This window comes from Galeopterus variegatus, unplaced genomic scaffold, assembly GCF_000696425.1.
Source record: "Galeopterus variegatus unplaced genomic scaffold, G_variegatus-3.0.2 Scaffold1108, whole genome shotgun sequence".
Taxonomy (NCBI): domain Eukaryota; kingdom Metazoa; phylum Chordata; class Mammalia; order Dermoptera; family Cynocephalidae; genus Galeopterus; species Galeopterus variegatus.
This window is the reverse complement of record NW_007727219.1, coordinates 262,479-290,445: the sequence shown is the minus strand read 5'-3', so window position 1 is coordinate 290,445 and position 27,967 is coordinate 262,479. Positions and strand designations below refer to the sequence as shown.

The following is a 27,967-nucleotide window of genomic DNA, read 5'->3' as shown; positions in this document are numbered from 1 at the left end:
GTGTCAGGCATTAGCATACAGCCTGGACCTCTCCTTAGGGCCCCTCACCCCCAAAAGGAACAGTGAGGGCCCTCCTCTGCCTCAAGGGCACCCCCGTCAGCCCCCATCCTCCGTCCCCCCAGACCCTCACTGCAGGGTTCATGGGGCCTGGCACTCACCATCCACTGGGTTGAGGTAGTCATGGAGATGGGGAGTGCTGGTGGCACCCCCGCCCTGCATCAGCAGGTCCCCGTACGGTGCAGGGTGGCCTGCCATGAGCGTCATCTGGTGGTAATAGTCTGAGGGGTTGGCGCCTGGAGCAGGCAGGCCAAACAGTCCTCTCTCCTTAAGGTGCTCGTGGGCCACTGTGGGCGGAAGGGAGAGAGAAAGAAGCCATCAGAATCTGGCACTGGCCACACCTTTTCCCGACAAAGAGGCCTGAGGTGTCTCTCCGCGGTGCCCTCTTGCCCCCGGCCCTGCTGCCCGTGGTCGGCATGAGCTGGGCTGGGCCGGCTGGTGTGCGGGACTGTGCTGCTGCTGCTGCTGCTGAGGGAGACCAGATCCCTGCCTCCGCATTCCTCCATTTCCTCAGATTCATAAACAACCTCTCCCTCCTCCCCCTCAGGCCCCACAGAAGCCCAGAGCCCCAGGCCGAAAGGATCCTCGGTCCAGCAGAGTCTTCAAAGGAAAGGAAGATGCAAAGGGAAAGGCAGTGGGGCGGGTCATTCAGGGTGAGGCCAGATGCCGAGAGCTCACAGGGCCTGGCCAGCTAAAGCTGTCCCTGCCACAGACCACCAGCTCCCTGCCCCGCAGGGCACTGCCTCGGGCACTCTGCTCCAACCTGCACTCAGCCTGCCTAGGGCTTAGGAAAGAGGCCCGGAGGATGAAATTCGAAGTATGTGAGGGCCTGGCACACAGCAGTGTGGTGCCAGAAACGGCGGATGGGGGCTGGAAACCCACACCCGCCCACTGAAGGTCCTGGTCTTGATTAGGCGAGCAGGACCAGGAAATTTGAATCTAGAGCACACGTTCCTAACCACTGTGTCCCATGGCCACTCTGCTACCAGTCTTGGCAAATACCAATTGAGATCTCATATGTGCTTGGCAGGGAGAAGAAACCAGTCAATGGGAGCTGACGTCCTCCTCTTCCCCCCTCCTCACCATCTCCTGCTGTGTCCTCCAGAGATAGTCCTGGCCTCCAGCCAGTTTGACTGCCCTGTGGCCTCTGCCTGCCCCCGGACATGCCCAAAATGCCCTCCGCCTTCTTGCCTATCCACCTCAGCCCAGAAGCCTTCCCTGGAGATCCCATTTGTCCCCAGTACACACACAGTTTGGCAGACACTGCCTAGGGTGGATAATGAACTGCAGGCTTCACGCAGGCAGCTCTGGGGCTGGCACAGAGCAGGGACACAGGGGCACTCAAGTTCAGACCTCCTGACATGGCTGCTGTGAGCCTGATATGCTATCTCTGCTCACTCAGTAGCTTGGTCCAGGGCTGGCGAGGCCTCAGGGGATCTGGTCTACCCCCATAGGATTCAGGGCCATGCAAATGACCAGGCCTCTCTGGTGCCGAAGCAGCCCCTGCTGCCTCCTGGGGATGTGGCTGAGATAAGTGGGTGTTACAGGGTGTTACATCATGGTTTTTATTGAAATCAGGTATAAAATGATGCTCCATCAATTCAAAGTCTATCCTGCAAGGGTAGCCAGACTTTCGTGGGCTACACTGCAGTCAGCAGAGGCCACGGTGCCCTTGACTCCCAAACATTTCCAGGAGGGCGCTCTGTTCCTTTATTCCTCCTACGGATATCTCTCAGGGTGCTCACGGCCAAGGCCTCTTCCCTAGGGGCAGCTGTTAACAAATTAGCACAAACTTGGTGCTAACTGCTGTTGAAACAACAGAATTTCATTTTCTCACAGTTCTGGGAGCCAGAACTCCAGAAATTCAAAATCAGGGTGCCAGCAGGGCCACACTCCCTCCAGTGGCTCTAGGGGAGATGTGCTCCTTGCCTCTTCCAGCTTCTGGTGGCTGCCAGCTTCCTTGGCTGTGGCCACATCACTCCCATCTCTGCTTCTGTCTTCACATCGCCTTCTCCTCTGTGTCTGTCTTTTTTGGCATCCCTGGTTGCATGAATGTATCCATCTCTGTGTGTCTCTTATAAGGATATTTGTTATTGGATTTAGGGCCCATGCAGATAATCCAGGATAATCTTCTCAGCTCAAGATCCCTAACTTAATGTCATCTGCAAATATCCTTTTTCCAAATGAGGCATTGCACACAAGTTTGGGGATCAGGATGTGGACATGTGTTTTGGGGAGGCAGCATTCAGCCCAGTATATCAACACCAGGGCAGTGTTTGGAACCTGACTGCATCCTCACGCTCCTGGCCAGCCTGTCACTGGCTGGGTCATCAGGAGTGAGTCTGGGCCCACTTCCCACATGATAGCAACTCGGCATGGCAGTAGCACAACCATCAGGGTACCCTAGCTCAGTCAAGGCCATTCAGGAACCCATGCAGAGTTCAGGGTCGGGTTTTGACCCCTAGGGGACATTTCCGAATGGCACCAAGTTCTGCTGGCCATTTTCAGGCCCTGTGGCTGCAACCATTCTCCTTATTTGTCTGTTTTTTCCTTGGTGAGGACCAGGCAAAGTGCAAACCTCCCAGCCAGGAAGATGAGCCCAATACTTCAGGGAGCCTTTCTGCATGTTCAGAGGCTAGAAGCCTCCTTTACATTGTGAAACTCCAGCCTGCACCTTCTCAGGGCCTGGCCTCTGCTCCAGCTTATAGTCGCATGAGCTGGGACGGGATACATTTCTCCGGGGAGAATGGAGGTAGCAACAAGCGAACCACTGGGTTTGTTTCCCAGAGCCTCAGCCCACGGGGCTCCAAGTGCACATTGCAAACATCCTCTAGCCTGGAAATGATGCCAGCCTGAGAGGTAATGTCTCAGCTGGGCATGTTTTAAGAACATGCAGCTTGGTCGCTTTTAAGGATGGGAACAATGAGAGGCTAACAGAGAACTGTCAGAGCACCACTGGGCAGAGGGTGATGCCCTCACCACATTGGGGATGAGGGTACATCTTCCCAGGAAGACAGCATGATGGGACCAAATCCCAAGTGTGCTTTGTCCTGGCATTTGTGTGTACATGTGTTTGCATGTGTGTGTTGGGGAAGTGAGGGTGGAGGCTAGAAGTATAAAATTTTAGATCTAAAAGTCATATTTGTACCACGTGACCCTACCCTTTCCTGGCTCAAATTATTTGGACCAGGGATGGCCATCTGATCTCAGAGCTGAGCCAATCAATTCTCTCAAGCCACAGGTTCATCTCTGGAGGCTTGAGGCCTGAGCTGCCATCTAGAGGCCACCTGTGTTGAGCTGGAAGGGGCACATAAAAAAGAGAGGCAGGCAGCAGCCAGCCTCCCTGTTCCTTCCTTCTGCTCTGGGGCTCCAGGAGATACTCTACACAGCACCCCCTTCACTAACACCAGCTTCTGCAGACTTTGGTTTACTGCAGTGAGTGGGCCTACCTGAATAGACCCTTAACATTATTACCATGATAAATCACGTATGGTTTTGCATGCAAAAGGGTGCTTACAAAGGGCTCTTTAATAAGCACAGAAACCAATTGACCCCCAAATCTTTCACCATTCATTTACCTAAAATAACTCATTGTTCAGGGGTAGTGGGAAGGAATGCCAGTCTGGTCACTATGTGAGGGGATCCAGGCTGAGGAATCAACAGTGTTAGTGTGAGCAAAGCTGACCACATTGACAGAGCCACTGGGCTGCCCACTGGGCCCTGCCCCTCCCAATCCCCCAGGCCCTACTCACCATCAGCGGGGCTGAGGCCCCTAGCTGCAGAGATCATGGAGAGCGTGGGGCTGCTGTGCACGGAACGGAGGTAGTGCTCCATGTGGGGGTTCACGTACGGGTGGGGGGCATTGAAGGGGGACTCTCCAGGGCCAGCAGGGTGTGGGGAAAGCCGGATCAGGGAGATGTCAGAGATGACAGGGCTGCCGCTCAGGGTGGGAGGCCTGCAGAGACAAAGGGCAGTGTTCTAAGAAGGAGGACACTCAGGAAATCCCACGAGAACTCAGAGCCAATATGGGCAATCCTCAACTCTCACACGAACTTTCCAGAACAGCCTGCACTTTTACTTTTATATGCCCACATCCCTCAGTCAACTTTCATATGGAGTCTGAACTCTTAAGCGTTAGCCAGTGAATTCAGGTTGAAAGCACCTGCAGGCTGATGCAGCCGCCCACCTCCCAGTCCCGTGTTGGTGCGTGGAGCTTCCTGCACACTTGTCTGGGTTTGCTGGGCCGCAGGCTCAGCAGTCCCCACATATGTCCGAGCTGCACCCCTGCTTCCCCAGTGCCTCCTCAGGGCAGGGCACACACAGAGCAAGGGCTCAATGAATATTTGTTAAATGAACAAATGTGTGCATTCTACAAACGTACGAAAAACAGAACGCGAACATACTAATACCAGGGGTAAAATGCAAAGAGCTCATATTCCTAAAAGATATGAGAAAAAGAGAGGAATCGGGAGATGCCCTGCAAGTGGAGAATTTTGGGCTTCAGTTGGACAGCCACTGGTGTGACGTGCTCTACCACAGGATTAGCTGTGAAGGAAAAGATCACGGTTCAAGACGAGTTTTGAAATAGGTGAGCCAGAAGTAAAATTTTGAAATATTGTTCTATCTCTCCTTACGTGGAATTCCTTCTAATGCTAACAGAGCCCCTCCTTGGATGCCTAACAACGGTCAGGCATGCATCTGGCATGGTCCCTGCGGCCTGGGCTGGCTGCGGCCAATCCTTATGTTCTTTGGTCCACCTGCCAAGAGGTGCTGGCTCTCCTCAAAATGACGACTGGGACTCATGCTGGGCCTGCTAATTCGCCCCCCCCCCCCAAGCAGCTGCAGGGGTGTTTTGATGTCATCTACTCCAAAACTCGCCCATTAAAGATGAATCAGACTTTGCAGGGAAGCAGCTACAAAACCACAACTAAGTCGCTGGGAACCAAATTTACCAAGATTTCATTTTCAATTTTTCAGAAAAATAGAGTCTCTCCATGATTTGACATAGTGCAAAGACAAACTTGGATTAGAATCCCAGCTGAATCACACTGAGCAATTTAACCTTTCCAAGCCTTGGTTTCCTCATCTGTAAAATGGGGATAATGATGGTGTCTATTTCATAGGACTGTTCTAAGTTTGAAAGTCCCTAAAACTGTGCCTGAGATACAGCAGGCAGTCATGAAAGGGGAGCTATCAGTACAACACCTTGAGGGCAAACCCAGAGGGCCCAGGAGGCCCTCAGAATCTTCACACTGGATGGTGTGGATTTGTGAAAGGGCACTGTTAGAACCGGTTGTTTCAGGGGAGCAATAATTTGTCTGTTGGCTGAGTACACCAGAGACAATTACTGATTATGCTTGACAGTGCATGGAAGCTGGGCTTACAATACTACATAAACCAGGACCCAAACAGGTGACATCCAGATTCACAAACTTCCCACTTGGAGGTTGTCCCCTGGGCCTGGAGGTAAGCATTCTGCCAATTGTTGTCTAGCTCTGGCAGATGTGACTGCCCTGGACATGCAGATCCAATGAGCCTGCCTGGCCACTCCTCTGTTTCTATGCCTTTGCCCACACCAATCCTTGGCCTCAAATGCCTTCCTGCAGCCTATACTTTGTTGGGCAAATCCCTTCTCATCCTTGTTAGCTCAGCAGTGGACCTCTCAGTGACACCCTCCCTGAAGTGCCTTCCCCTGGCCTGAACTCTCTTCTCTCTGCTCCCCATGGGGTGCACTGTCCTGGTCTCAGGTTGGCGGGTCCATCTCCCAGGGTTACTGGCTCCGCCTGGGAGCAGGGTGTGTCTGAGGCTCTTCTACATGCTCAGCACCTGGCAGGCAACTGGCACTCAACAGGTGCTCACAGGTATTTCAGAATCAGTCTGTGTGCCAGGCACCGAGCTTGGTGGAAAGGAGCTGTGAGATATGTCACGAGTCACAACCTCAAGACGTTCTTGCTCACAGGCCACCTACAGAGGCAGATCCACCTGACAGGGAACTGCAGTAAGTGTGGGAGGCTTAAGAGATGGCTTTGCTCTGGGCAGGGGCTGCCATATGTGCCTAGCACAGGAAAAACGGAACCACATCAATGAACCCTCTCACCAAGGGTGGGTCCTGCTGGCCTTGGCATGTGACCATGGAAGGATGGACACTCACATTCCTGCCACGGTCTAGGTGTTTTGTGAAGAGAAGACTTGGGAGAATACCACCTCTGTATGGCTTTTAGAGACAGACCTGAGGCTGAAGGATAAAAGTTCTGGAAGGCTGAGCATGGCTCAATAAAAGGCAGGCTATCCACTGGCAGGAGAACAGCTGAGGTGCCTCCTGTCCTCAGCCTCTGAGGTCCTTGCCTGGACACTCCCATCAGGGCAGGTCCCCAGAGCCTGCAGGATGCTGGCCAGGGTGTGAGGTCACAGTAGCCTGTGGCCACTGAAGCCGGTGGCCCTACGTGGCCTGCCTAGGCCTCAAACCCAGGAACCCTGGCCTCCCTGACACTGGGGTTGCCCTGTGGGGCACACTGACCACAGCTGGAGCCCAACAAAACAAACCAGTGATAGCATGGGGATTTCAAGCAACACACTGAGGCCACATGGCAGCCCAGTCTGTCTGAGGTCACGCAGATCCCACTGGCCAGGGAGCCTCATCTGAGCAGAGGCTAGGAGTGGCTATCATCACAGCAACATGCACACACTGCTGTCTGGGGCTGGAAGTCACTCCAGCCTCAGCATCTAGGCCTGTAGGAGGCAGGTGGGGCCCGAGTTGCCATGCGGATGAATTAAGGCTTTTGTCTCCACACCTCAGTTGCCATCATTTGGGGAAGGTGAACTGTACCTCCTCGTCCCACTGTGTGCAATGGCCAAGAAAAAAGGAAGCCCATGTTTCTCCTAGGGCACCCTCTTCCCTCTCTCAGGCCCTGGCCCAGTAGGGATGCCCAGGAGTTCCTTTAGGGGTGCCTGGCCTACCTCATCACAGCAGCCCCATGAAGGAAGCACCGGCTGTATGCCCACCAGGTGGGCACATGACAACTACACTGACAGCTGCACTTCACCATGAGGACTCTGCATCCAGACGGGGGAGTCACTTCTCCATGTCATGTGGCCGGAAAGAGGCAAGCAGGAGTCTATTCAAGTTGGCCTCACTCCCAGGACGAGCTCCCCTCATCCAAGGGTCATCCCATCCCCTCAGAGAATTCTGTGTTCTTTTGGTGTGAGGGGGCTGGAAGCTTGGAGAGGCCACTGCCCTTCCCCAAAACAGATTCAACAGGCGACACAGGTCAGTTCCCAATAACAGGTCTGATTAAAGGTGTGCAGGGCTACCCCTTGCTCTTCCCCAATGCCAGAGAAGGCTACTGGTGCTGGGCCTGGAAGGCAGAGGATCTGGGTCATAGAGCTGCCCAGCAGGGACAGAAGCAATGCTCTTCCTGGCACATGCAGAGAAGGACTGGAGTCTGGAGTCTGATGGGGGGACCCAGGGCCTGGAAGTAGTGAGGCAGGACCCTGCATCTGGGCACTGCTGCCCCTTTGAGAGCACTGGTTCCCTTGCTAACCCTGATCCTTCCCACTTGGCTGTGTGGCCTCAGCCAGGCTGCTGCTCCTTCCTGGAGCCTCACCAGGGTGGTATAAACAGGCCAGTGCCAAGCACATGGTAGGGGGTAACATGCATTCACTCCCTTCCCTTCCCTTCTCAGCACCATGTCAACCTGGAATACGGAGCATCTGTTGACCTGGGCACCCAGCACCTTAGACAACAGGCCCATCAGCCAACACAGCCACAGATGACTGTCCAGACATCTCCTCCAGAAAGCCTCCGTAGATGTCCCCTCTGCACAGGACCACTTAGATCACAGCTGTGCCCTGACCTGTCATCTCAAGAAAGGGCTGACTGCATGCCAGCCATCAAGGGGCCACAGACACATATTTCCTTTTTGAATCCAGATAGAAAATCCACAAAGTAGGCATTTTATTACCATCTTACAGATGAGAACACACAGATAGGCTAGATCTCTCAGCCAAGGTCACTCACAGCAGGTGGTGGAACTACATACAACCATCCCAGGTGGGTCTGGACCGGAGCCTGTGCCTGTGTCGTGGGCAGGGCAGTGGTGCTCTTGCTGACTGCTATTCTTTGTGAGCAGAGCTTGGGGCAGGGGCAAGATCAGGGACGGGGCAACACCTGAGAAGAGGACAACTTTCTCCCCAACCTTTTTCTGTCTCTATCACCACCACCCCCGCCCCACCCCATCATCACACATAATCTGATCCAGCTCTCAGGTGGGAACTGGAGCCTCTCCCTGACATTTGCTGTGAATGACTGGTAAGGATCCAAGGGCACAAATGCTTGAAGAAACAGTCATTTTGACAGACCAAACAAAGCCAAAGGAATGAATCTCAAATGGCAGAATTCTACGTATTATGAATGCATTTGGGAGACTAGGGAGCTTCCCAGCAGCCCAGAAATCACACGAACATTGCCAACTTACAAAGCAGGTCCTTTAGGGACCACAGGTTTTTTCTTTCTTGAATACTTGGCCCCATCCGAGGGCCCAACCTAAAGTCCCCCTGCATGCTGGGTTACCACTGCCAGTGAACAGACGACCATGCGACAGGGACACTACCAGGAAAGATGTTTACTGGCGAAATCCAAGCCACTGCTTCAAGTCGGTCCCCGGCAGCAACCTGCCTTTCTTCTTCCACTTCCACACCACTGTGCTAATTGTCCCGACCCTGCTGCCAGTCCAGGCCTTGAATTCTGGCAGCTGGGCAGAGACTCAAGGAGGCGGCCTCAAGGATGATAGGAGGAACCAGCTGTATGAGCTCAACTTAAAAGACTGCCACAGTGTCCTGTGTCACAGATACACATGTGCACGAGCTCACACACTCCCGGGGCATAACCAACCAGACGACAGAGCCAGTCCTTCCACAAGCTGCACTGCTTGGACACTGATCTTAGGCACTGCCTTCTCCCCTCTGTCCAGCCCTGGCTCATCTGAGCCTGATTCTCCAGATAGTCCTTCTTACATCTGTTCATACTCCCAACAAGGCCGTCCTGAGCACTTGCCCAGGCCTGTGAAACAGGTAAGCACAGGGCGGTGTAACGAGGGCTCCAGCAGAGGAACAATTTTCTGACTCTGCCTGGAAGTGTGGAGAAAGCTTCTTAGAGGAGGTGACATTTGGACTGGGTCCTGAAGGATGAACAGGCATTCATGAGGAAGTATGTTACAAACACAGGAAGCAGCATGTGCAAAGGAAGTCTGAGCCTAACGCCATGTGCGCGTGAAGGTTTTGCCTTTGAGGGTGGGGCACGGTCCACAGACAACTATGGGCTGGGTCTATATTGGACCCACTTCCTTTCTTCTGCTCTGGGCAGGGAGACACGTTACCAGAGTCCAGCTGAACAGAGCATTCCATATCCCTGCACACCATGATTGGTTCAGAGACGGGCACGTGCCCCAGACAGCAGCTTTGACTGGGATCTTTGGGAAAGAAGTTCTTTCTGTGCACAGGATTGCTGAGCTGGTAGGATGCAAGCATGGAGCTCCTGGAGACCTTGAGAGCAAAGTCCAAGAATGAATGATACAGAGAACACCAGGGCTGCGAGATGGAGAGCCAGTTTCTTGATTTGAGCTCTTCTCCTACAGCTAGCACCCTTGGCCTTTTCAGTATTTGAGTCAAGACATTTGTTCATTTGAACTGAGTTTTTTTGTCTTAGGTAACTGCCAAGGCCTGTCAAGGCAGGCCTTGACTAATACAGCCTCCCACTGCCAGTGTGCCTGGATGTGGCATCCTGCAAGGCAGACCTGAGCCACAGTCCCTCAGGCCTGTCCACCCACTCCCCTGCAGAACTGGCAGAGAGGGTCCCAGATGTCCCCCATAGCTGCTGAGGCTGGTGAAAGCAGCTGTGTTAGTCCTTCTGTGTCCAGGCATGAGATACAAGCAGAGGACTCTGAGTGGGCAGAACAGCCTCTCCTCGTGTGTGCACATGTGTGCATGTGTGCCTTGCTCACATCTCGGTGAGCAGCAGCGGCCTGGAGCAGCGGCCCAGGAGCACGGGCCGTCTCTGATGCAGCAGACGATGCCTGTGCTTCCTCCCAGCCTGCTGGACAGGGAGGCTGGGGGCAAGGCCAGGAAGGCCTCTCCCCAGCAGGACCCTTCCTCTTCCCACTTTCCCTCCCTCCTAAGAGGGGGTGCCTGGCAAAGCCCCTGGACAGGATTTCAGGACCAGGCCCAAAGGTCAGCATGGTGGCCGGAAGAAGTAAGGAGGAAAAGGAAAAAGGGGAGAACAGACAAAGTAAACTGAGGCATAACCGGACGGCTGCTCTGTAGCCTAACTGGACGATGCCGCAGGAAAGTTGCTGCTGCTGCTGACAAAGGCATCAACATTTGCTGAACAACTACTACACGCCACACATCCAACAAGCCTGCAAGGTAGGTTTGTTATTTCCATTTTAAAGACGAGGAAACGGAGGATCAGAGAAGTCACATGACTCACCAACGTTGCAGAGTTAGTGGCAGAGCTGAATGGAAGGCAGGCCTCTCTGCCTCCATGAAGTCAGGCTGGGCATACTGACAGTTCTAATAGTCCACATAGACGCAGGCTTCTGGTCGTCCTGTCCTCACCGCCTCTGCCCTTGAGGAGCTCAGCTGGTCCCCAAGCTGACCCTGAGGTGGTGCAGGCTGAGGGGGCCGCCCATGCTCATAGGCAGAGGCTGGACTTTTAAGTCATACACATCTGGATCTGAATCGTGTCTTTGCATCTTGTCACTTTGGTGCTAACTGCCCCTCAGCCTCCGTGTCCTTGCTTGCAGGATGGGACACTGGAGCCTGCCTGTAGGGCAGCTATGAGATGGATGAGCCAAGTACAGGAAATGTGCAAGGTGGCACCAGCGCTCACCTCTCCTCCTGCATCTAACAGACAAGCCAACAGGAATAGCCCAAGGGTGGAGAAGACGGCCCACCCCACGTCTTCCAGCATCAACTCCTAGGCCCCTTCCCCACATGCTGGCACAAGGTTTTTGGTAGGAGACAAATGGAGAGGCCAAAGTGATGAGAACCCTACACGGCCACAAGTAACTTTGCGCCTGACTGGCTGGGCATCAGTGAGCACACCCAGACCCTCAGAGATGGGTGCCGTCCCTGGGAGCTAGAATGATGGGGGCACGTTCCTAAAGGGTGGGCAGCTTCTGCCAGGCTGGGGGGACCAGTAAAACTCTGCAGACAGGGAGAAGGGAGGGGGCTGACCCACAGCACAGCCCCGGCCAGGACACAGGGGCAGAAACTGACATGTTCCTTAACTCAGGAAGAGGATGGGAAGGAACTCCAGGGATTGAGGCCCTGCACTCCATCCATGGTGCCTGTTTGGGGAAGCCGAATGATGCAGAGCTGAGGGGTACTGGTTCACCCAGCCTCTGCATGAGCCATTGGGGCAGGCTCTTCTTCTTGGGGGTCAGAGCCGAAGGATGGACCAACCCTTGGCAATTCAGGACGGCTTCGTTCAGAGACCTCCTGTGCTGGTCAGTGAGGCCAGAAACAGGCAGGCCTGGGCCCTTGGTGTCCTATTTCACAGATATCACTACTGAGACACAGAGTGGCAGTGATGTGGCCACGGTGAGGTCAGCACAGCAGCAGGCTGACCAGTGGAACCTGGGTGTCCCCAGACCAGTCTAGGGGCCGTTGCAGAAGATGTAAATGGGGAGGTCCAGTCACTCGGGGCCTTGTGTCTACAAACCTCAGCTCCAGCCTGCTACTCAGGGGGACTGTGGCCTCACTGCAGCAGGAGGGAGACCGGAGTCCCATGTGGTCCAGTGCTTGCCTCTCCCCTCCACATCCTGTGTGTACCAGTCTGGTCCTGGGCACATGCCAGGCTTGGTCCTCACGGCTCCGCTCCTTCACGTCTATATCTCCAGTCACGCCCTTCTCCTCTGCATCCCTTTCCCCAGTTTCCCCTCCTTTCCCCACAAGAGGTGCCAGCTCAGGTGCTCCCCCCAGGATACCTCCCAGGCCCAGGTCAAGCTCAGGCCCCTCATGAGATGCTCCTATGGAAGGCAGCTCCTTTCCTCACGCCTGAGCACGTCCATCTCAGTGGATGACCTGGAGCCAGCAGGGATGAGCTCACACATGGCTTGTGTCCCCACTGGACGGGCAGCCCCATGAGCAGGTGCCCACTCTGCTGTTGCCCACACTGCTTGCCTAGTACCAGGCTCTGTCCCCACTGGGTGCACGAAGTATACTCAGTATGTGCCTGCTGATGAAGGAAGACAGAAGCAAGAGTGTAACCCATGAAGAGCACAGCCATTGTAGCAGAAGACCTGGGCTCCATCTCAGCCCAGCTCACCCCTCGCTGTGTGGCTGGGAGCAAAGTATGTGCCGTCTCCGAACCTGTTCCTCATCTGCAAAGAGTAGTGTCATGACGAAGGACACACGCAGAAGGAAGGCACATGTGGGGGCTGCTGCCACCTCCCAAATATGCGTCCACGTCCTAATCCTTGGAAACTGTGACCTAACTTGGGAAAAGAGACAGATGTGATTGCAGTAAAGATTTTGAGATGAGGGAATTATGGATTATTCAGGTTGGCCCTAAATACCATCATAGGGTCCTTATAAGAAAGGCAGAGGGAGATACGACAAAGAGGAGAAGACCATGTGACATGGAGGCAGAGATCACAGTGATGTAGCCACAAACCAAGGAATGCCAGCAGCTGCCAGGAGCTGGAAGAGGCAAGGAAAGGGTTCTTCCCTGGGACTTCTGAGGGAGCGTGGCCCAGGTGACACCTTGATTTCAGCCCAGTGATGCTGATTTCGGACTTATGACCTCCAAAACTGTGAGAGCATAAATTTCTGTTGCTTTAAGCCATCGAGTTTGCGGCAATTTGTTACAGCAGCCCCAGGCAACTAATATAGAATGTAAAGCATATTGCACTTGCTGGAGTTGGCCCTCTGGAGGAGGCAGACATCACTGTCATTACTATTGTCACCTTCCTTTGAGACTGCAAACTCCCAGAGTTATTTCTTGGAATAACCCAGGCTTCAGAAGGTGCTTCCTTCACAGCAGGCTGGCAGGGAAAGGGACCGCCCCATACTGGGGTGCACTTGGCAGGGGAGGGCTTCTGAGCACCACATTCCAACCCCCCATACTCACAGCACTCTGGAGCGTGCTTTCCTGCCCACCATCCGGATTACACGGTCACTGACTCCCCATAGCTGAATCCACCCAGGCACGCAGCCCTGACACGCCAACTCCTCCTGCTCCGGGACCGCTGGCCTGTGTGCACCAGCCCTGCCTCTGGGCTATGGTGCCTACCACCCACCAGGATCACAGCACCATGGGGGGTTCAGCAGAGCTCGGAAAAGGGGAGACCAGGACCCTTCTGCAGCTGCTGAGCTGCTCAGGCCAGGTGCCCACTTTCTCAGAAACACCAGGCAGGTGTCCTCCAGGCCCACTGACCTGCTGGATGGGAGCCGAATTCCCCACAGCCCCAGCCTTGCTGCTCTGTGCCTCTCTTCCCCAAACCGGGACTTCTTAATGCCAGGGCAGGGCAGGCATGTGGCTGCTCTCACCAGATCATCCCTGCAGAGCAAGGCCAGAGCCTGCTACCCTAGGCTCTCCCAACAAATACAACAGAGCTCCAAAAAGCTCTTCTGGATGGAATTCAATCTCCTCTCTAAGGTTTTCATTTGATGGTTTTGGTTTTGTTGTTGTTTTTTTTTTGTTATTTGGTTTTGTATGTGAAACCGTATGTTGGCAAGCTTGCTTACCATGCTTTCCATACATTCATTAAAAAAGCTCCAGAAATCAAGACTGTTCCAAAATGTACTAAAGGGATTTGCATGTTTAAAGAGACGTACAGCAAATTATTTTGAAAAACACTGGAGAACTGCCCCATCCCCAAACTGGAGCCCAGTTCATTTTCTGTGTCAATCTGCACTTCTCTATCTGGGTGGTAGTCTGCCCATGTGGAGGAGGCTCTGCAAACAGGAGCTGGGGCCACAGCATCCAGCCATTCATTGATTTGTTCCCATGTCCACACATCATTCCCTCCATCAGCCAATGTTCACTGAGTATGAGCCTCTCATGGCACTGGGTGGGGAGCTGGGGGTCTGAGGAAGAGTTGGACAGAACCCCAAATGCATCCAGGCAGTGGGACAGTAGTCACAAACCCCATTGACAAGTGCTGCACCAGAGTTGTGTCTGGTAGACCCTGACATTCCACCCTGACCCACATGTGCACAGATCTCAGCAGAGTGCATGAGCACCCATAAGGCTGTGGTAACAACAAAGCTGTTGGGGTGCCGTGGCTGGGAGGGGTGCCCAGCTCCAGCCACAGGCTCAGGAAATCACAGCCCCCAAGCCTATAGTTCACATTGGTACTTTGCCAAATCACCATGCTGGGACCTCTGGGGTCATGAAGGGGTAGTGGACACTGACTGTGGTACTTGTAAACAGTACACAAGAGGTTGAAACAGGAAGAGGGGTGGGAGGGAAAGGTTTCATCCACTCTGCTGGGGCAATCTGAGAGGGCTTCCAGCAGGAGGTGGCATCTGACCTAGACTCTTACAGGGGAATGGGAAGGAGGCACTCAGTAGTACAGGCCTGGTGTTCTGAAACAGGGAGAATAGCTGAACAAGTGCAGGTCATATCAGGGAATGGCCACTATGGTCCAGGGCTGAAGGTCTGACCACACACCTGGGTGGGAGGAAGTGTATGAAAAACCATGAAGGAAAGGTCAATAACCTACCTGAGCTACTTTAGAATAGAAACTTCTCTTCCTTCAAACTTGCCATCAAGGGAGTGAAGAGCCCAGGCACAAACTGGGAGAAGATATTCACAACACATATTACTAACCACAGAATGGGTGGCCTTAATATATAAAACGCTTATTCAAATCAATAGGAAAAAGCCCCACAGAAAAATGGGCAAAAAAGCTGAACGGGCATTTTATAAGAGGGAAAAACATTAGTGGGCAATAATAATATAAAAGAATGATGAGCTTCATTAGTAATAAGGGAAGTAGAAAATTAGAAGCATGGGGAGATGCCATTTTGGCAAAAAGTACAACACTGACGACATCGCCTGGTGACAAGGACGTGCCAAGCTCTCAAACCCCACTGGCAGGAGTGAGTGTTGGCAAAACCAGCCGGCAATAGTCTGGCAACATCTAGGAGGTTAAACTGTAAGTACTCTACGACTCAGCAATTCCATGCCCAGACACAGTTCACTCTAGAGAACCCGCCGCACAGGGGGCTGGAGGACAGCACGTGACCGTCCCAGCAGTTATGTTCAAAATGGCAAAGACACAGACTGCTTCAGAGCAGCAAGAATAAACAAATTAAGAATCCCCATGCATGAATGAATGACTCTCTGGGGCATAATATGGAGTGTGAAAAGCAAGTTCCCAAAGAACACATCTGCAATGATTCCATTTATATAAAAAACAACAAAGCAAAACTAAACAATGTTATTAGGGGTCAGACAGAAGGTAAAACTGTCATAACTGCGAACGGATGATAAACTCCAAATCCCAGAGAAAGATGGAGTGGGGAGGACCCGGGGCAGGAGCATGGGGGACACATGGCACCTTGAAGGTGCTGGCATGTCCCCAGTGCTTAAGCTGGGCAGGGGACAAGGGTGTATGTGTCATTAATACGTGAGTATCTTAAACATGCATCTGGTTTTCTTCTGTATGTCTTCAATATTTAACAAGACCAAAATTTTTTAAAAGGGTGGCCGGGTGGAAACTGGCCTATGTTTAAAAGTTGGCTGGGAGGGCTGACCCCGTGGCACACTCGGGAGAGTGCAGTGCTGGAGCACAGTGACGCTCCCACCGCAGGTTCGGATCCTATATAGGAATGGCCGGTGCGCTCACTGGTTGAGCGCGGTGCGGACGACACCAAGCCAAGGGTTGCGATCCCCTTACCGGTCACGAAAAAGACAAAAAATAAAAAAAATAAAAAAATAAAAGTTGGCTGGGTGGACTGGCATTCTGCGGTGGGGAGCGGGTAGCTGCAGGGCTGTGGTGGAGAACTCATGTGGGCCACTGGAAAGCGTTTGAGGGCTCAGGGGTTGTCTCCCTGACCCACCTTGGCTGCAACATCTACCTCCTGCCTAGGATCCCTGCTGACGAGCCCTCGCCCCGTGTGATGGGTCTGTTCTGCAACAGACACCCATCTGTGTACACGTGCAATACATTCAACCCTCCATTCCCCCTGTTCCCATTACAGACCCTCCACTCTGTCAGACCCTGCCGAGCACCAGCTTTCAACTGTCACTCCCCACGCAGGGTCATAGTAAAGAAATCACTGTTTTCAGTTGACAAAGAGCAGATTTCTTACTAAGTAAACACTGATGTTTTGGTAGGGAAATTAGGTTATAAAGTTGCGCCTACAAAGGAGGCCATACAGATGGACTCGGTTAAGATCCAGCCACATGGTCAACAGCGGTTTGCAATTGCCCACTCTTTCTCACATTTTTCTCCCTTGCAGCAGAAGGACAGGAAGGTTATCAGCTTTTTCAATATAAAAATCAAAATGTGTAAAAGACAAGAGGGAAATATCAGAGAGACTTTTTCCTAGCAACGTGATGAATTGCACGGAGCAGGGGTGGGGGACTCCGGAGGAGGCCTTGGATAGGCACCACATGTCTGGGGCCAAGAACATGGCCGGGCGCAGGGAAGAGGCCCTGAGAGAGCTGGTCTGGATTAGGCCCTCTCCAGGTGACCTGCCGCACTGGTTAACCTCTGGACATGTGGGGTCTCTGTCTGTAGCAGGAGACACCCTTGGCTGAGCACTTTTGAGCCAAATCTTCCAGAAAGTCAGGGCTTTAAAGCCATAGGTGGAAATAAGACATGTAGTCTTGGGAGTTGGGGGTGAGGGCTGGGAGGGATTTCACTCCCTTTGGTAAAGGGAGGGATTTCACTAGACTTCACTTGGGGCCTGGGTTAAGCAATGAGAAAAAGCCTGGGTGGACGGTGGAATAAACACAGGGAACCTCCTCCACAGTGAGAATTCTTAAACTCTGGCCTAGGCTGCCAAAGTGGTGTGTGGAATTTCCTTTCCTGGATGTCTGTCAAAACTAGATGGATAGTGCTGAATAGCTGAGATAAATCTCTTCTTATAGGTGGGTGTGCTGCTGATTTTTAGCAAGCTTTTGAGTCCATTAGTGTGTGCTTTGAAAAGGCCCCCCTCCTTCTTAGTAGCACTGGTAGTGGGAGTGGAGGCCCCTCATTGGAACAGGGGCAACCCCAAGAAGGTGGGTGGGGCTGGGGTGGGGTAGGGGAGAGAAAGGCAGGCCTCCTCACCTCCCTGCTGATAAATACTTTCCATTCCAGTTTACTGGTGCTCTGGGCTCCCCCTACTCCCCTTCCAGCTTGCCATCCTTTAGCTGTCCAAGTCCTGCCCCCTCCCTGGCCAGACCACAAGATCTCTGTAGGCACAAGACTGTGCCTCTTTGCGCCTGTATCCCCAGTGCCTGGCATGAGGCTGGCACATCATCTGAGTGTCCTCAGATGAACGAGGATTAGGAACACTCCCCCACTGGGTTAAGCAACAACTGAACTCTTTACTTTGCTTGGGTGGGACAGGCCAAGCGCACATTTCAGAAGCGCAGCTCCTAGAAGGAGAGGTTGGGAGGAGGGGCTCCCAACGTGCTCAACCTATTTCTTCTCAGTGGGCACCAGAATGTGTAACTGATGCTGCAACACTGGCTGCAGTCAGTGACGGAGGCTTGGCGAGCAGCAACAACGGTGACGGACTTTTCTAAGCATGGGGACTCAGGCAGGTCACTGCTTACACATTCCCTCAACACATGGTGAGTGAGGCTGGCAGGAGTGACCCTAAGTGACAGCACTTGGAACACAGATAAATCCAGCAACAATGAATTAGCCTGAATAAATGAATGTGGTTTGGGCACTGGTATCAGTTTCCACCCAGAGTGGACAACCTGAATCTGTGCAGTCTAAGAGGAACCCCACCTCAATGGCCAACCTACCCCACAAATGCCTAAAATTCTACTGTTAGCAATTAATTCCTTTGGGCTGACTGCTGTTGTGTTTCCATATGTGGTGGCCAGGATAACATGCTGAGGACTGTAGCAAGATTCTCCTTGCTCTCTGAGGATATCATAGCATAGGGAAGAGCTCAGGGTTGGGGGTCAGATCTCACCTAAAAGCTGAGCAATCTTGGGAAGCTTTTAAATTCTAGGAACCTTCAATTTTCTTCACTATGAGTTGCAGAGAATGTCACCCACCTTACAGGGTGTTGGGAGGACAGAATATGACAACATCAGCCCAGCACCCTGCAGAGTGCCTGGAACAAAATGTGGGTTTCCTTCTAGTGTCAGCATAAGAGTGATAAGAGCAGAGGATTGTCTGATGCTCGCTATGTCCCAGGCACTGTTCTCCATGCTTTATATAAACTCACTTACATAGTCCTCACAGCAATTCCACGTGGGTTACTATTATAGCCCCATTTTAGAGATGGAGAAACTGAGGCTCAGGGAGATTAAGTAGCCAGCCTAAGGATGGAAAGGACCTATGCAGCATAGGCAGGATCTGAACCCCAACACAACAACACCCTGCATCCTGGGGGTGTGGATAGGAAATCCCCAAGACAGTGGGAGCCATTGGAATAGAAGAGATCCAGAAAGGTCACCACCCAGCCTGCAAAACCTTCCCGCAGGCAGCCTCTCCCCACACTGCTGTGTACTCCTTCCTCCACTGCAGACCCACCTTGACTCTGCTCATCAAGATTTGTTTCACTCCCCAGGCCCTTCCTGCTCTTAGCTGACCAAGCTAGCTCTCTCCAAAGCCAGAGCCAGGCAGCTCCGATTCTGCAAATACTGGCATTCAGTAAAGATCAAAGGCCAGGCCATCTTATCAGACACGTTCCTTATTAAACTTTTACAGGCCAGATTCCATTATAAATGAGCTGTCTGTCCCACGCAGCAGAGCACGCTCCTGGCATTGGGAATCTGAAGCTCTCAGAGCCAGGGGAGATTTTAGCATGGGGCAGGGGGCCGGGGGTGTGTTCTAGGGTCAAACTGCCTGGGTTCAGATCCCAGCTATGCTACTTGCTAGGAGTATGTCACTGAGAAGGTAGCTAGCCTTTCTATGCCTCAGTTTCCCCACTTACCTACTGGGGTGCCTTCCTTGCAGGGAGGGTGAAGCGATGTAAGTAGAGGGCTGGCCACGGTCTCCTGCTCTTGTTCCTCAGCTGGTCTGACCTCAGCATCCCACAGCCCAGAGAGGGAAGGGGCCCACCAGACAGGGTCTCTAAGGGCCTTTCACATCACAGTGAGTCAAGGCTCCACATTTTGTCACTCAGTCCTCAGGCAGCCATGGGAGGAGGGTGTGCTCTTCTACAAAATGCCTAGACCCAGGGTTTCTGCGTCCTCGTCTGCCTGCCGTCCAGTTGCTCTGAAGTGGTCAGCCACGGCGGGCTTTTAGGAGCACTCCCTGGGGATAGGAGGGCAGCGTGGACCCAAGTGGGGAGGAGGAACAAGGCCTTTGGTGGCAACCCTGGGCCCACCCAGCATCTAAGCCTAGGAGGCAGGCAGACATGCCCTTCGGAAGTCTCCTCCTCCCAAAAGTCTCTGAGGAGAAACACGCATGTTTACTGAGGGAGGAGAAGGCTCTTCGTGCAACACAAACAAAACCAAACCCTCTATGAATCGTGAACCTGGTGTGTTGTGCCAAGAGTTAAGAAGAAAATATCCAAATGTCTTTCTGCCCAACAACCCCACCTTGGAGAATGGCTAAGGATAGAGTCACAGGGCCCAGGACAATGCCGGTGAGTCACAGGTGGAGAAGACTGCTGTGTTTATTAATCTCACGACAAACCGGTACAGTCTTTACGGAACATTGACCTTGGAAAAAGCCATCTTCAAATCCCCCCAGACTGGAACGTTCATGAGCTCAGCCCAGCAACAGCAAAGAAACTACTTTCTTAAGTGAAACCACACCAACACAGGGGCTAAACATCCCCATTAATATGGAGTTGCTGGGACGAAGTGGGGATGCGGACATTCCTAACAGCTCTCTCAGGGGGCTCCCGGAAATGCGCACTTCGTGTGACGAAGTGTGCAGATGACAGGAGAGGGTAGAGGTTCCCACCCCCACCAGCTGGCGTCCCCTCTTCCTTAAAGTACCTGGGCCAGCGTGACTTTCCATGAGTTGGTAGCTACAACCCAGAGCCATCTGTCCCCAGCAGGAGCCCCCTCCTCTCCTTTCCATTAAGGGTGGCCTTGTGCCGTGACTGCCAATGCAACACACACCAAGAACAGCTCAGGTCAAGTGATCTTCAGGGAGCAATTAGCAGCGGTCAGGCCCAGAATCTGGGTGATGCATGTCAGAGGTCAGGTAAGCAGCCAGGTAGGAGGAGAGGGGAGGGCACTGTCCTCCTGTGGCCATTCCCACCCCATATGCTCACTGCCTTCTATAAGCTGAGAATATGAACAGGTTTAGGTAAACTTGGAAAGCCTCATCTGTGAATGGGTTACCAAAAGGAACCAGGGGATTTTTAATAGCCCGTTTTCAGAGGCAGAGGCAGATGCATTATCAGTGAGAGAAAAAGCTCTACAATCTGCTGGCCCTATGACTCCAGAAAGCCAGCAAACAGCTCTGGGCCTGCTTTCTTGAGTATCAAATCAACAGGGTGGCCTGCAGTGGTCCTCAAACTGTGTCCTGTGCATACCTATAAATAAGCAGATTCCCAAGCCTTACCTTAGCCTGAAAGAACCAGAACTTCTGGGGTCAGGACCTAGGATGTGCATCTTTATAAGACACACTCCACCTGTTCAGATCTGCAGCAGATTTGGGAACCGCTGCATGGCAGTCTCTATGAGCCCTTTGGGGTGGGAAGCAGCTGGAACTGGCCCTCTCTAAAGCCCCAGGGCAGTGCAAGGCTGGACTGGTAAGGACCCCACAAGCTATATTTACAGCTGGCCTTCTCTTCTCACCCTTGGGACTTAGGAGCATGTGCCCATGAGGGTCACAAGAGAACCCGGCCTGACCAGCAACGACAGTCCCTGACCCATCTGTCTCCCTATCACCTGCAGTTTACATAGACCAAGGATGCTGCACCAGGAGCTCATGGGCAGTGTCATTTCCTCTTCCTGAACCATGTGAGCACTAGTGGGCAATGCAAGTCCTTGAGGTGACTGGGAAGGGTCACTCTGCAGAGGGGTGGGGAGTGGGTGTCTACATGGGAAGCCACCTGGCTAGGCTGGGCTGGATGGGTGTCCCCACGTGCGCTGCCTGTCTGGAGCAGTGTGGTCAGCTCTGGCCCTGGTGCTCTGCTGCCTGGGGCCCCTATGACAGCTCTGTACGGTCCCCTTGCTGTGTTCCTGACCCTCTCCTGTCCATCCCCTAACTTCTCCCACAGTTACCCTGGAAATAAATATGACCACTCCCTCCTGCTCCTGGTCACCAAAAGGAGGAAGTCCAAATTCCTCAATGGGAAAAATAAAGACCCCTCCTGCTTCTGCCACACTTGTCCCTCAGCCTGCAATGAACCCCCACTCGAGCAGGCAAATGGGGAGGACAACATAATAACAATAACCACTAACATCCATTGAATGTCTCCAGACTGTTCTAAATGCTTTACTCACATCACCCATTTCATTCTCAAAACAGCTCGGTAGGCTGGGTTATCTGGTTTTCTCAGTAGATCTGGCCCTTTCACAGAGGAGAAAACTGAGACTTGTTAATTCATGTCTATGGACTCCCCTGAGGCTAGTGGCCTCAGCGCTGGGTTCAAGAAAGGCCACAGCAACAGCAGCTCCTTGGCGATGACTGCAGTAGTCCTGGGGGATTGAGGGAGGGTGGAAGGAGAGAACACAGGGGAGCTCCTCACCTGGGGCCGCACATGTGGAGCGCTCCATCCCTGGAGCTATCAGGGTCCCCAGGGGGAATGGCGAGGTGTGGTGGGTGTGGAGTGCTGGTGAGCAGGAGGCGTACCCCCAGTGGGCCATGCAATGCAGCCCTGTGATTCAGAGCAGTGGGCCAAGGCTCAGACTCTGCTGACAAGAGATGACACTGCACCTCATTTGCTGTGCAATGTTTGTGTAATTAGACACATTTGGTGCCGACACGGAGTGGCTGGCTACATCACAGGCTTGATGGATCGGGGTGCTCCACCAGGCTCCGACCACATTAATCACACAAGCCAGAGCCATGGGGCCATTTTTCTCATAGGCTTTGTCCTGGTTCTCACCTGGGGCACTAAGGGGGGCTTCCAGAGCCCAAGGCCAACCTGAAGCACTCACAGTGTCCCCTGTTGTCCTGGGCAGGGACCATCTGTCCTGAGGATTACACAGAGCTACTGGAACACCCCCCCACCAGCAGGATTGGGGGCTCTGGGAGCACTGTGCTGCTGCCCACCACCAGGGTTTAACCAGAGAGCCCCTCCTTGGCTGGGGAGGGGATCTTCACCCCAAGAGTCTGGTCTCCTAAGCCCTCACAGAAGCAACCACCTAGCGGTGATGATATGTGAATGTTATTGAGCCTCTCTGCGTCTCAGTGTCTGCATATGCAGGATGAAGCTTATAACCCCATCTCACAGGGCAACCAGGAAGATTAACTAATACCATATGCCAGGCTCCAGTGCAGTGCCTGTCCCGTGCAGACCTGTGCAAATTGTCAACACGCTTTACTGTATTCTACTGGGTGACACCAGGCTCCCTGCTGGAGCTTGGTGATCCCAAGTGAGCTGAATATTGATTCCCAAGGATGCCTGCCTCCTAATCTCTGGAACCTGGCAAAAGGGACTTTGCAAATGTGATTACATGAAGAATCTTGAGATGGGGAGACCAGCCTGGATAATTCAGGAGGGCTCTAAAAGCAATTGCAGGTGTCCTTATAAGAGAGAGGCAGAGGGAGAAATCTACTACAGACAAGGAAGAAGGTGACATGAGGACAGAGGTGGGGAGAAAAGGTGATGTCAGGGGAAGTTGGGGTCTCAGGCCAAGGAAGGCAGGCTTCTGGAAACCAGAAAAGCAAAGAAACAGGTTCTCTCCTGGAGCCTCCAGAAGTTCCCAGCCCTACCCTGGTTTTAGCCCCGTGTAAAACTTTCTTCAGATTTGTGGCCTCCAGAACTATATGAGAATAAATTTGTACTGTTTCAATCCACTAAGTTGGTGGGAATTTGTTACAGCAGCAATAGGAAACGAATACAATGCCCTTCAGGAATCTAGCCTAGTGAAAGAGCCATGCAGACTAGTAGTGAGTGTCAAGGACGTTTCCACATCCCGCCAGCCAGCGCCCTCTCCTGCAGCCTGCCCTCATCCATGTTCTGCCTCGCTAGGTGCTCTGCTCACACCCTGCCCCTCACTGGCCAGGAAGGAAGCAGGCCCAGACAGGGTGGGTGACCGCATCCAGCCCAGAGCTGGAGAACAGCAAAGCCTGGAGAAGATCCGGGTTGTGTCCCGGCCCATGGCTCCCCACCTGCCCAGGAAGGGACGGCACCGGGGGCTTTCCTCATTCAGTGGCATGCCTGAGCCTGCAGCAGCATCACCAGGGCCTCATCCTCAGAGTCTCTGACTCAGCAGGTCTGGGCTGGGGCCTGAGAATCTGTATTCCTCATAGGCTTCCAGGGGACACTGATGTTGCTGGTCCAGAAGTTTTATGAACCACTGAACTAGGGGCAGTGCCCTAACAAAGGGCTGTATGGCTGTCAAGAAGGGATCAGCTGAACCTGTCAGAGGGAGCTGTGGTCCATACTTATGCTCCAGGAGAAAGGCCAGCATGTGGTCAGGGCCTGGGCTCAGGGCGTTGCACTTCGATTTATAACTCCCCCACTCCCTAAGCAAGTGACCTTGAGGATTATCTTTTAACCTCTTGGTGCTGTCTCAGTTCCTTCATCTGTAAAATGGGGAAGACATGAAATGTCTACCTTTTAGGGTTGTTGAGAAGATTAAATGACATGAAACACATGAAGTGTTTATAATAGATCTTGCACACAAGGTCAGAGTTATGAGAAATAGCAGTCATCAACATTGGGGTCTTCTTACACTTCTGGTGGTGGCCCTAGGTGTGTGAGGAGATGTGAGCCAGGACATTCACCTGCAGAGTGATGCACACCCATGTGGACTCTCTCTACATGGAGCTCTCAGTATGCTTATGTCTCCTGACTAGCACTGGGACTGTGTGCAGGGAGCACTTTGAGGCGGGCCTGCTGTGCCCAGGATCTGTGCCACTGAACCAGCCAAACATTTCTCACAAACAGGAAATCAGTAACACCAACCCCCCAAATAGGGACTGAGCTCCCCTGATGCTCTCAGTATTCTTTGATGTCAACAACCAAGCAATTTTCAGGTGGTCCAACTAAGTCCAAATATATGCACCTTCCAGAGATCACCTGGGCTGTGCTCTCAGCCACCCACACAGGGAGTGGCACTGGAAGTGGGCAGGGGGTGGAAGTGGACCCATCACCCACCAGGTGGACTCAAGGATGCTGCAGCAGATGCTACTCGTGAGGACAGGTGCACGCACTTAAATAAAATTAAAAGTTCCCAGCATGTCAAAAGGACACAGAAAGCACCTTGAAGGGATAACCGATGGCCAAATTTGGGCAATTTAAACAACACTATAAATAGTGATAACAATAGAGCATAACCCATAGAATAACACAAATATCTGTGCATCTTTATATATAGAATAAAGAAATGTGAGAGAAGGGACAGCTCTTCCTTACAGTAGAATTCCAATCAACAAATGTGGAAGGAATGATGGAAATAGGAAATTGGCATTTGGTAAACACGAGCAATTACTGTTTCTGGCAAGACTCATTAATGGACGTTTAAGTTAGTGAGTGAAAATATGATGAGAAACAGGGTATTTACATATTCTCAAAATACCTCCCCAAAGATATTTATTAATTACAAAGGAAATAACTTGGAAGTGGAAAAACCCAGCAGACACCACCTTAACCAAGTGATCAACATTTCTGGTGATGAGAAGTGTGAACACCACATGCCTCCTGAGATTGTGCAGTGGAAAGGACTCTCGTCACTTTTATGCCATTATTCTCCTGAATGCATAAAACGAATGCAATATGAAGCAACATCAGGCAAACCCAAACCAAGAGACATTTTATACAGTAACTGCCCAGTACTCTTTAAAATTGTCAAGGTCACAAAGGACAAAGACTGAAGAAGTGTCCTGGATTAAAGATGACTAAGGAGGCATGACAAGCAGTTCTGGATCCCGAACTGGGAAAAAAAAAAAAAAAGACATTAGCAGGCAACCAACCAAATTTGGATAGGATTTGTCAGTCAGTTAACAACATTACATCCGTCTTAAGTGATGTAAGATGCTAACATTTGAGGAGCTGGGTGAAGGGCATACAGAAAATCATTTATGAGTGGTGCAACTGCTTTTGTACATCTGAAATTATTTTGAAGTAAAACATTAAAAGGTAAAAAATATTTTTAAAAAGTAAATAAAAGTCCCAGGTTTGTCCTGTTTCAGGGAGGCAATGGAGGTCCTGAAACAGGGTCATCTGAGGTTCGGCTGGGACACATCCCAGGCACAGTGCTTTGGGCGTAGTGAGTGCTCAGCAAGTATTTATGACTTCGCTGGATGGGAGACAGGAGAGGCAGTAGGATTTGTCTCCAATAGGTGGAATTCGTGGAGAGGATTCTCCACTTCAGCAAGCATTGATTATGCACCTATTGTGTGTTGGCTCTTGTAGACAAAGAAATGAGAGGGAAGTTCAGAGCCTGCTGGGGGGTGGTGTGCAAACAGATAATTCAGGTGTAAAAGTGCAGAGAGAACTTAGGTCAGGGGCCTTCACTCTGTGTGGGGGATGACAGTGCCCCCAGGAAGAGGTGGCTCCTGAGCTGAGGCTTGGAGGTGGCCAGGTGGAGGGGACATTCCAGGCAGACATTCCAGGGAAATATGGGACAGGGTTGTGTGTGTTGGAGCCACAAAGAACAAGTTGGCATGCACCGGTGAGATGCTGCAGGGGCATGGGAGGGAAGGCACTGGGTCAGGAGGGGCTGAGGGGCCTTGGGACCAGTTGCTGCTTCCTAGAAGCTCCCCTCCAAGGCATGTATGGGGAGCAGCAAGAGGGTGGAGGTGGGGAGAAGGGTGAGACCTGTCTCCTGGAAGGAGAATGGATGGGTAGCAAGGGGCCGAGCCTTCGAGTCATGAAGACCAAGAAAAGTGACATCAGCCTTGGGCTTAGGGGACAGAGATGGGAATGAAGAGAGGCGGGGCTAGGCATATTGAAACTGCACAGGTGAACACACCCCTTCTGCCTGGCGACCTCAAAGCAGGGAACAGAAAGAGGTCCCAAAGCATCAATTTGAGCTTGTCCTTATAATAGGGTGACTATATCGTTTATTACTCAAACTTGTACACTTGAGAGAGTGAGTGAAAGGAAGTGCTCCGAATTATTATGCTGGAACAACATATATCTAAGGTGGCCTTACTTATACGGGATCTTTGGCCTGTAGGGGATTCCCACTTCATGGATGGGTAAAGAGCCTCACACGGTGCCTGGATACATCAAGGAAGCCTAGAGCCTTAGAATCACTAACATGGGAGAAAGCACCAGAGGGGGAGATGGTGTTCACATGCCACCCACCCACACACTCACAGGTGGCAAAGGTGCATGCCCATCCAGGACAATGTGGATCAGGAACTCCAAAAAGAAAGACAGAGAGCAGAGGTGGCCAAGGCTGCCAGCGAGGCTCCACCGTGGCAAGAGACCGCACACCGGGAACAGCAGGCTGAGCCCAGAACTTACCCGTGCACGCTGTGGACAGAGTGAGGCTCGTAATGGTACCTTCCTTCCTGGTGGCGCATGTCAATTGGTAAGGGCGCATGGAACGGTGGCAAGAGGTGCTGCGGCACTGCAGAGGGACAGAGAGAAAGAGGACTTCAAAAACTTTCCCCCTCCCTTGAAAAGCAATTTTCAAAGGACTTTAAAGCTCAATGAATTTCAGAGCAAGAGCAACCAGGATAAGGGGCTCCTCAGTGCCCGTGTTATCACACACCCATGAAGGGCGATGAATAAATAATCAAAGTCAACTCAAGAAGTCTACATCTTCCACATAAAAGATCCCCAACCGCGCTCTTGACAAAGACAAGCAGCTAAGCGCTCTTTGAACTCGTGGAGATTACAGGCAGGGCCACGAAACCGGGCTCAGGCCAAATCAGGGCTGACAGAGCCAACAGGCTCCGACTCCACCAGCTCTGCCCATCCCGGCCTTGGCTCCAGCAGGACCAGGTTATGCACATGGCCAGGGAATATTTACCTAGAACCATCTGTGAAGGCAGGGCCAGCTCCGACAGCACAGCTAGCCTCAGGAAAGCCAAATCCCACCAAGCTGTCTGCCCTGTCTTGGCAGCATAAAGTGAACATCTACGTGGTTCTATTAATTCTCTGGTTCTTAATACTAATGACTGACCCCCATGAGTGCTGGCGGGTGCCTCCTGGATTGAACACGTGAGTGTTAGTTTCCAGAGTTGAGTCAGCCTCCTGTCTGAACTTGGCCTGCCCTCAACTCATCATGATAATTGTAGGATGCTCTTTGCTTATTAAAAAAATTCCTGGGTACCCTGGAGGCAAATGTAATTATAGGATTTAGGAAAACAAGGTTCTTTCAAAAGTAGTTAGACATGGAAAAGGGCTAAGAAGTGGAGATTTCTCGGTCAACTTTCCTTCAGTCTGGAGGCCACAGGCCAGTGGGAAGCAGAGTTGAGTGCAGACTTCTGAATAATTCAAAGAAATATGTATGGGTTTGTTTTAAATAAGTACTGGTCAGCTGACTGCTGGGCCTACTGTAATAAATGCATAAAAATAATGCTGCTGTTTCTGCTCAATCAGATTCTGGCAGAGTACTGTAAATAAACACTATGAATTATTTTTTTAAATTGTGGTAAATAGCCGGCCCGTGGTGCACTCGGGAGAGTGCAGCACT

At 52.2% G+C, this 27,967-nt stretch overlaps 1 protein-coding gene across 1 annotated transcript in view; it reads right to left on the bottom strand.

The window, feature by feature from the left end:
• GLI2 (GLI family zinc finger 2) overlaps positions 1-27,967 on the bottom strand; it is a 250,402-nt gene that overhangs the window by 33,733 nt on the left and 188,702 nt on the right. Inside the window, exons 3-5 of the mRNA XM_008574794.1 lie at positions 26,791-26,896; positions 3,810-4,012; positions 159-344 (exon numbers count right to left, since the gene is read on the bottom strand). Of these exons, the coding sequence (XP_008573016.1) occupies positions 159-344; positions 3,810-4,012; positions 26,791-26,896 (495 nt within the window). The remainder of the gene's footprint in view (positions 1-158; positions 345-3,809; positions 4,013-26,790; positions 26,897-27,967) is intronic.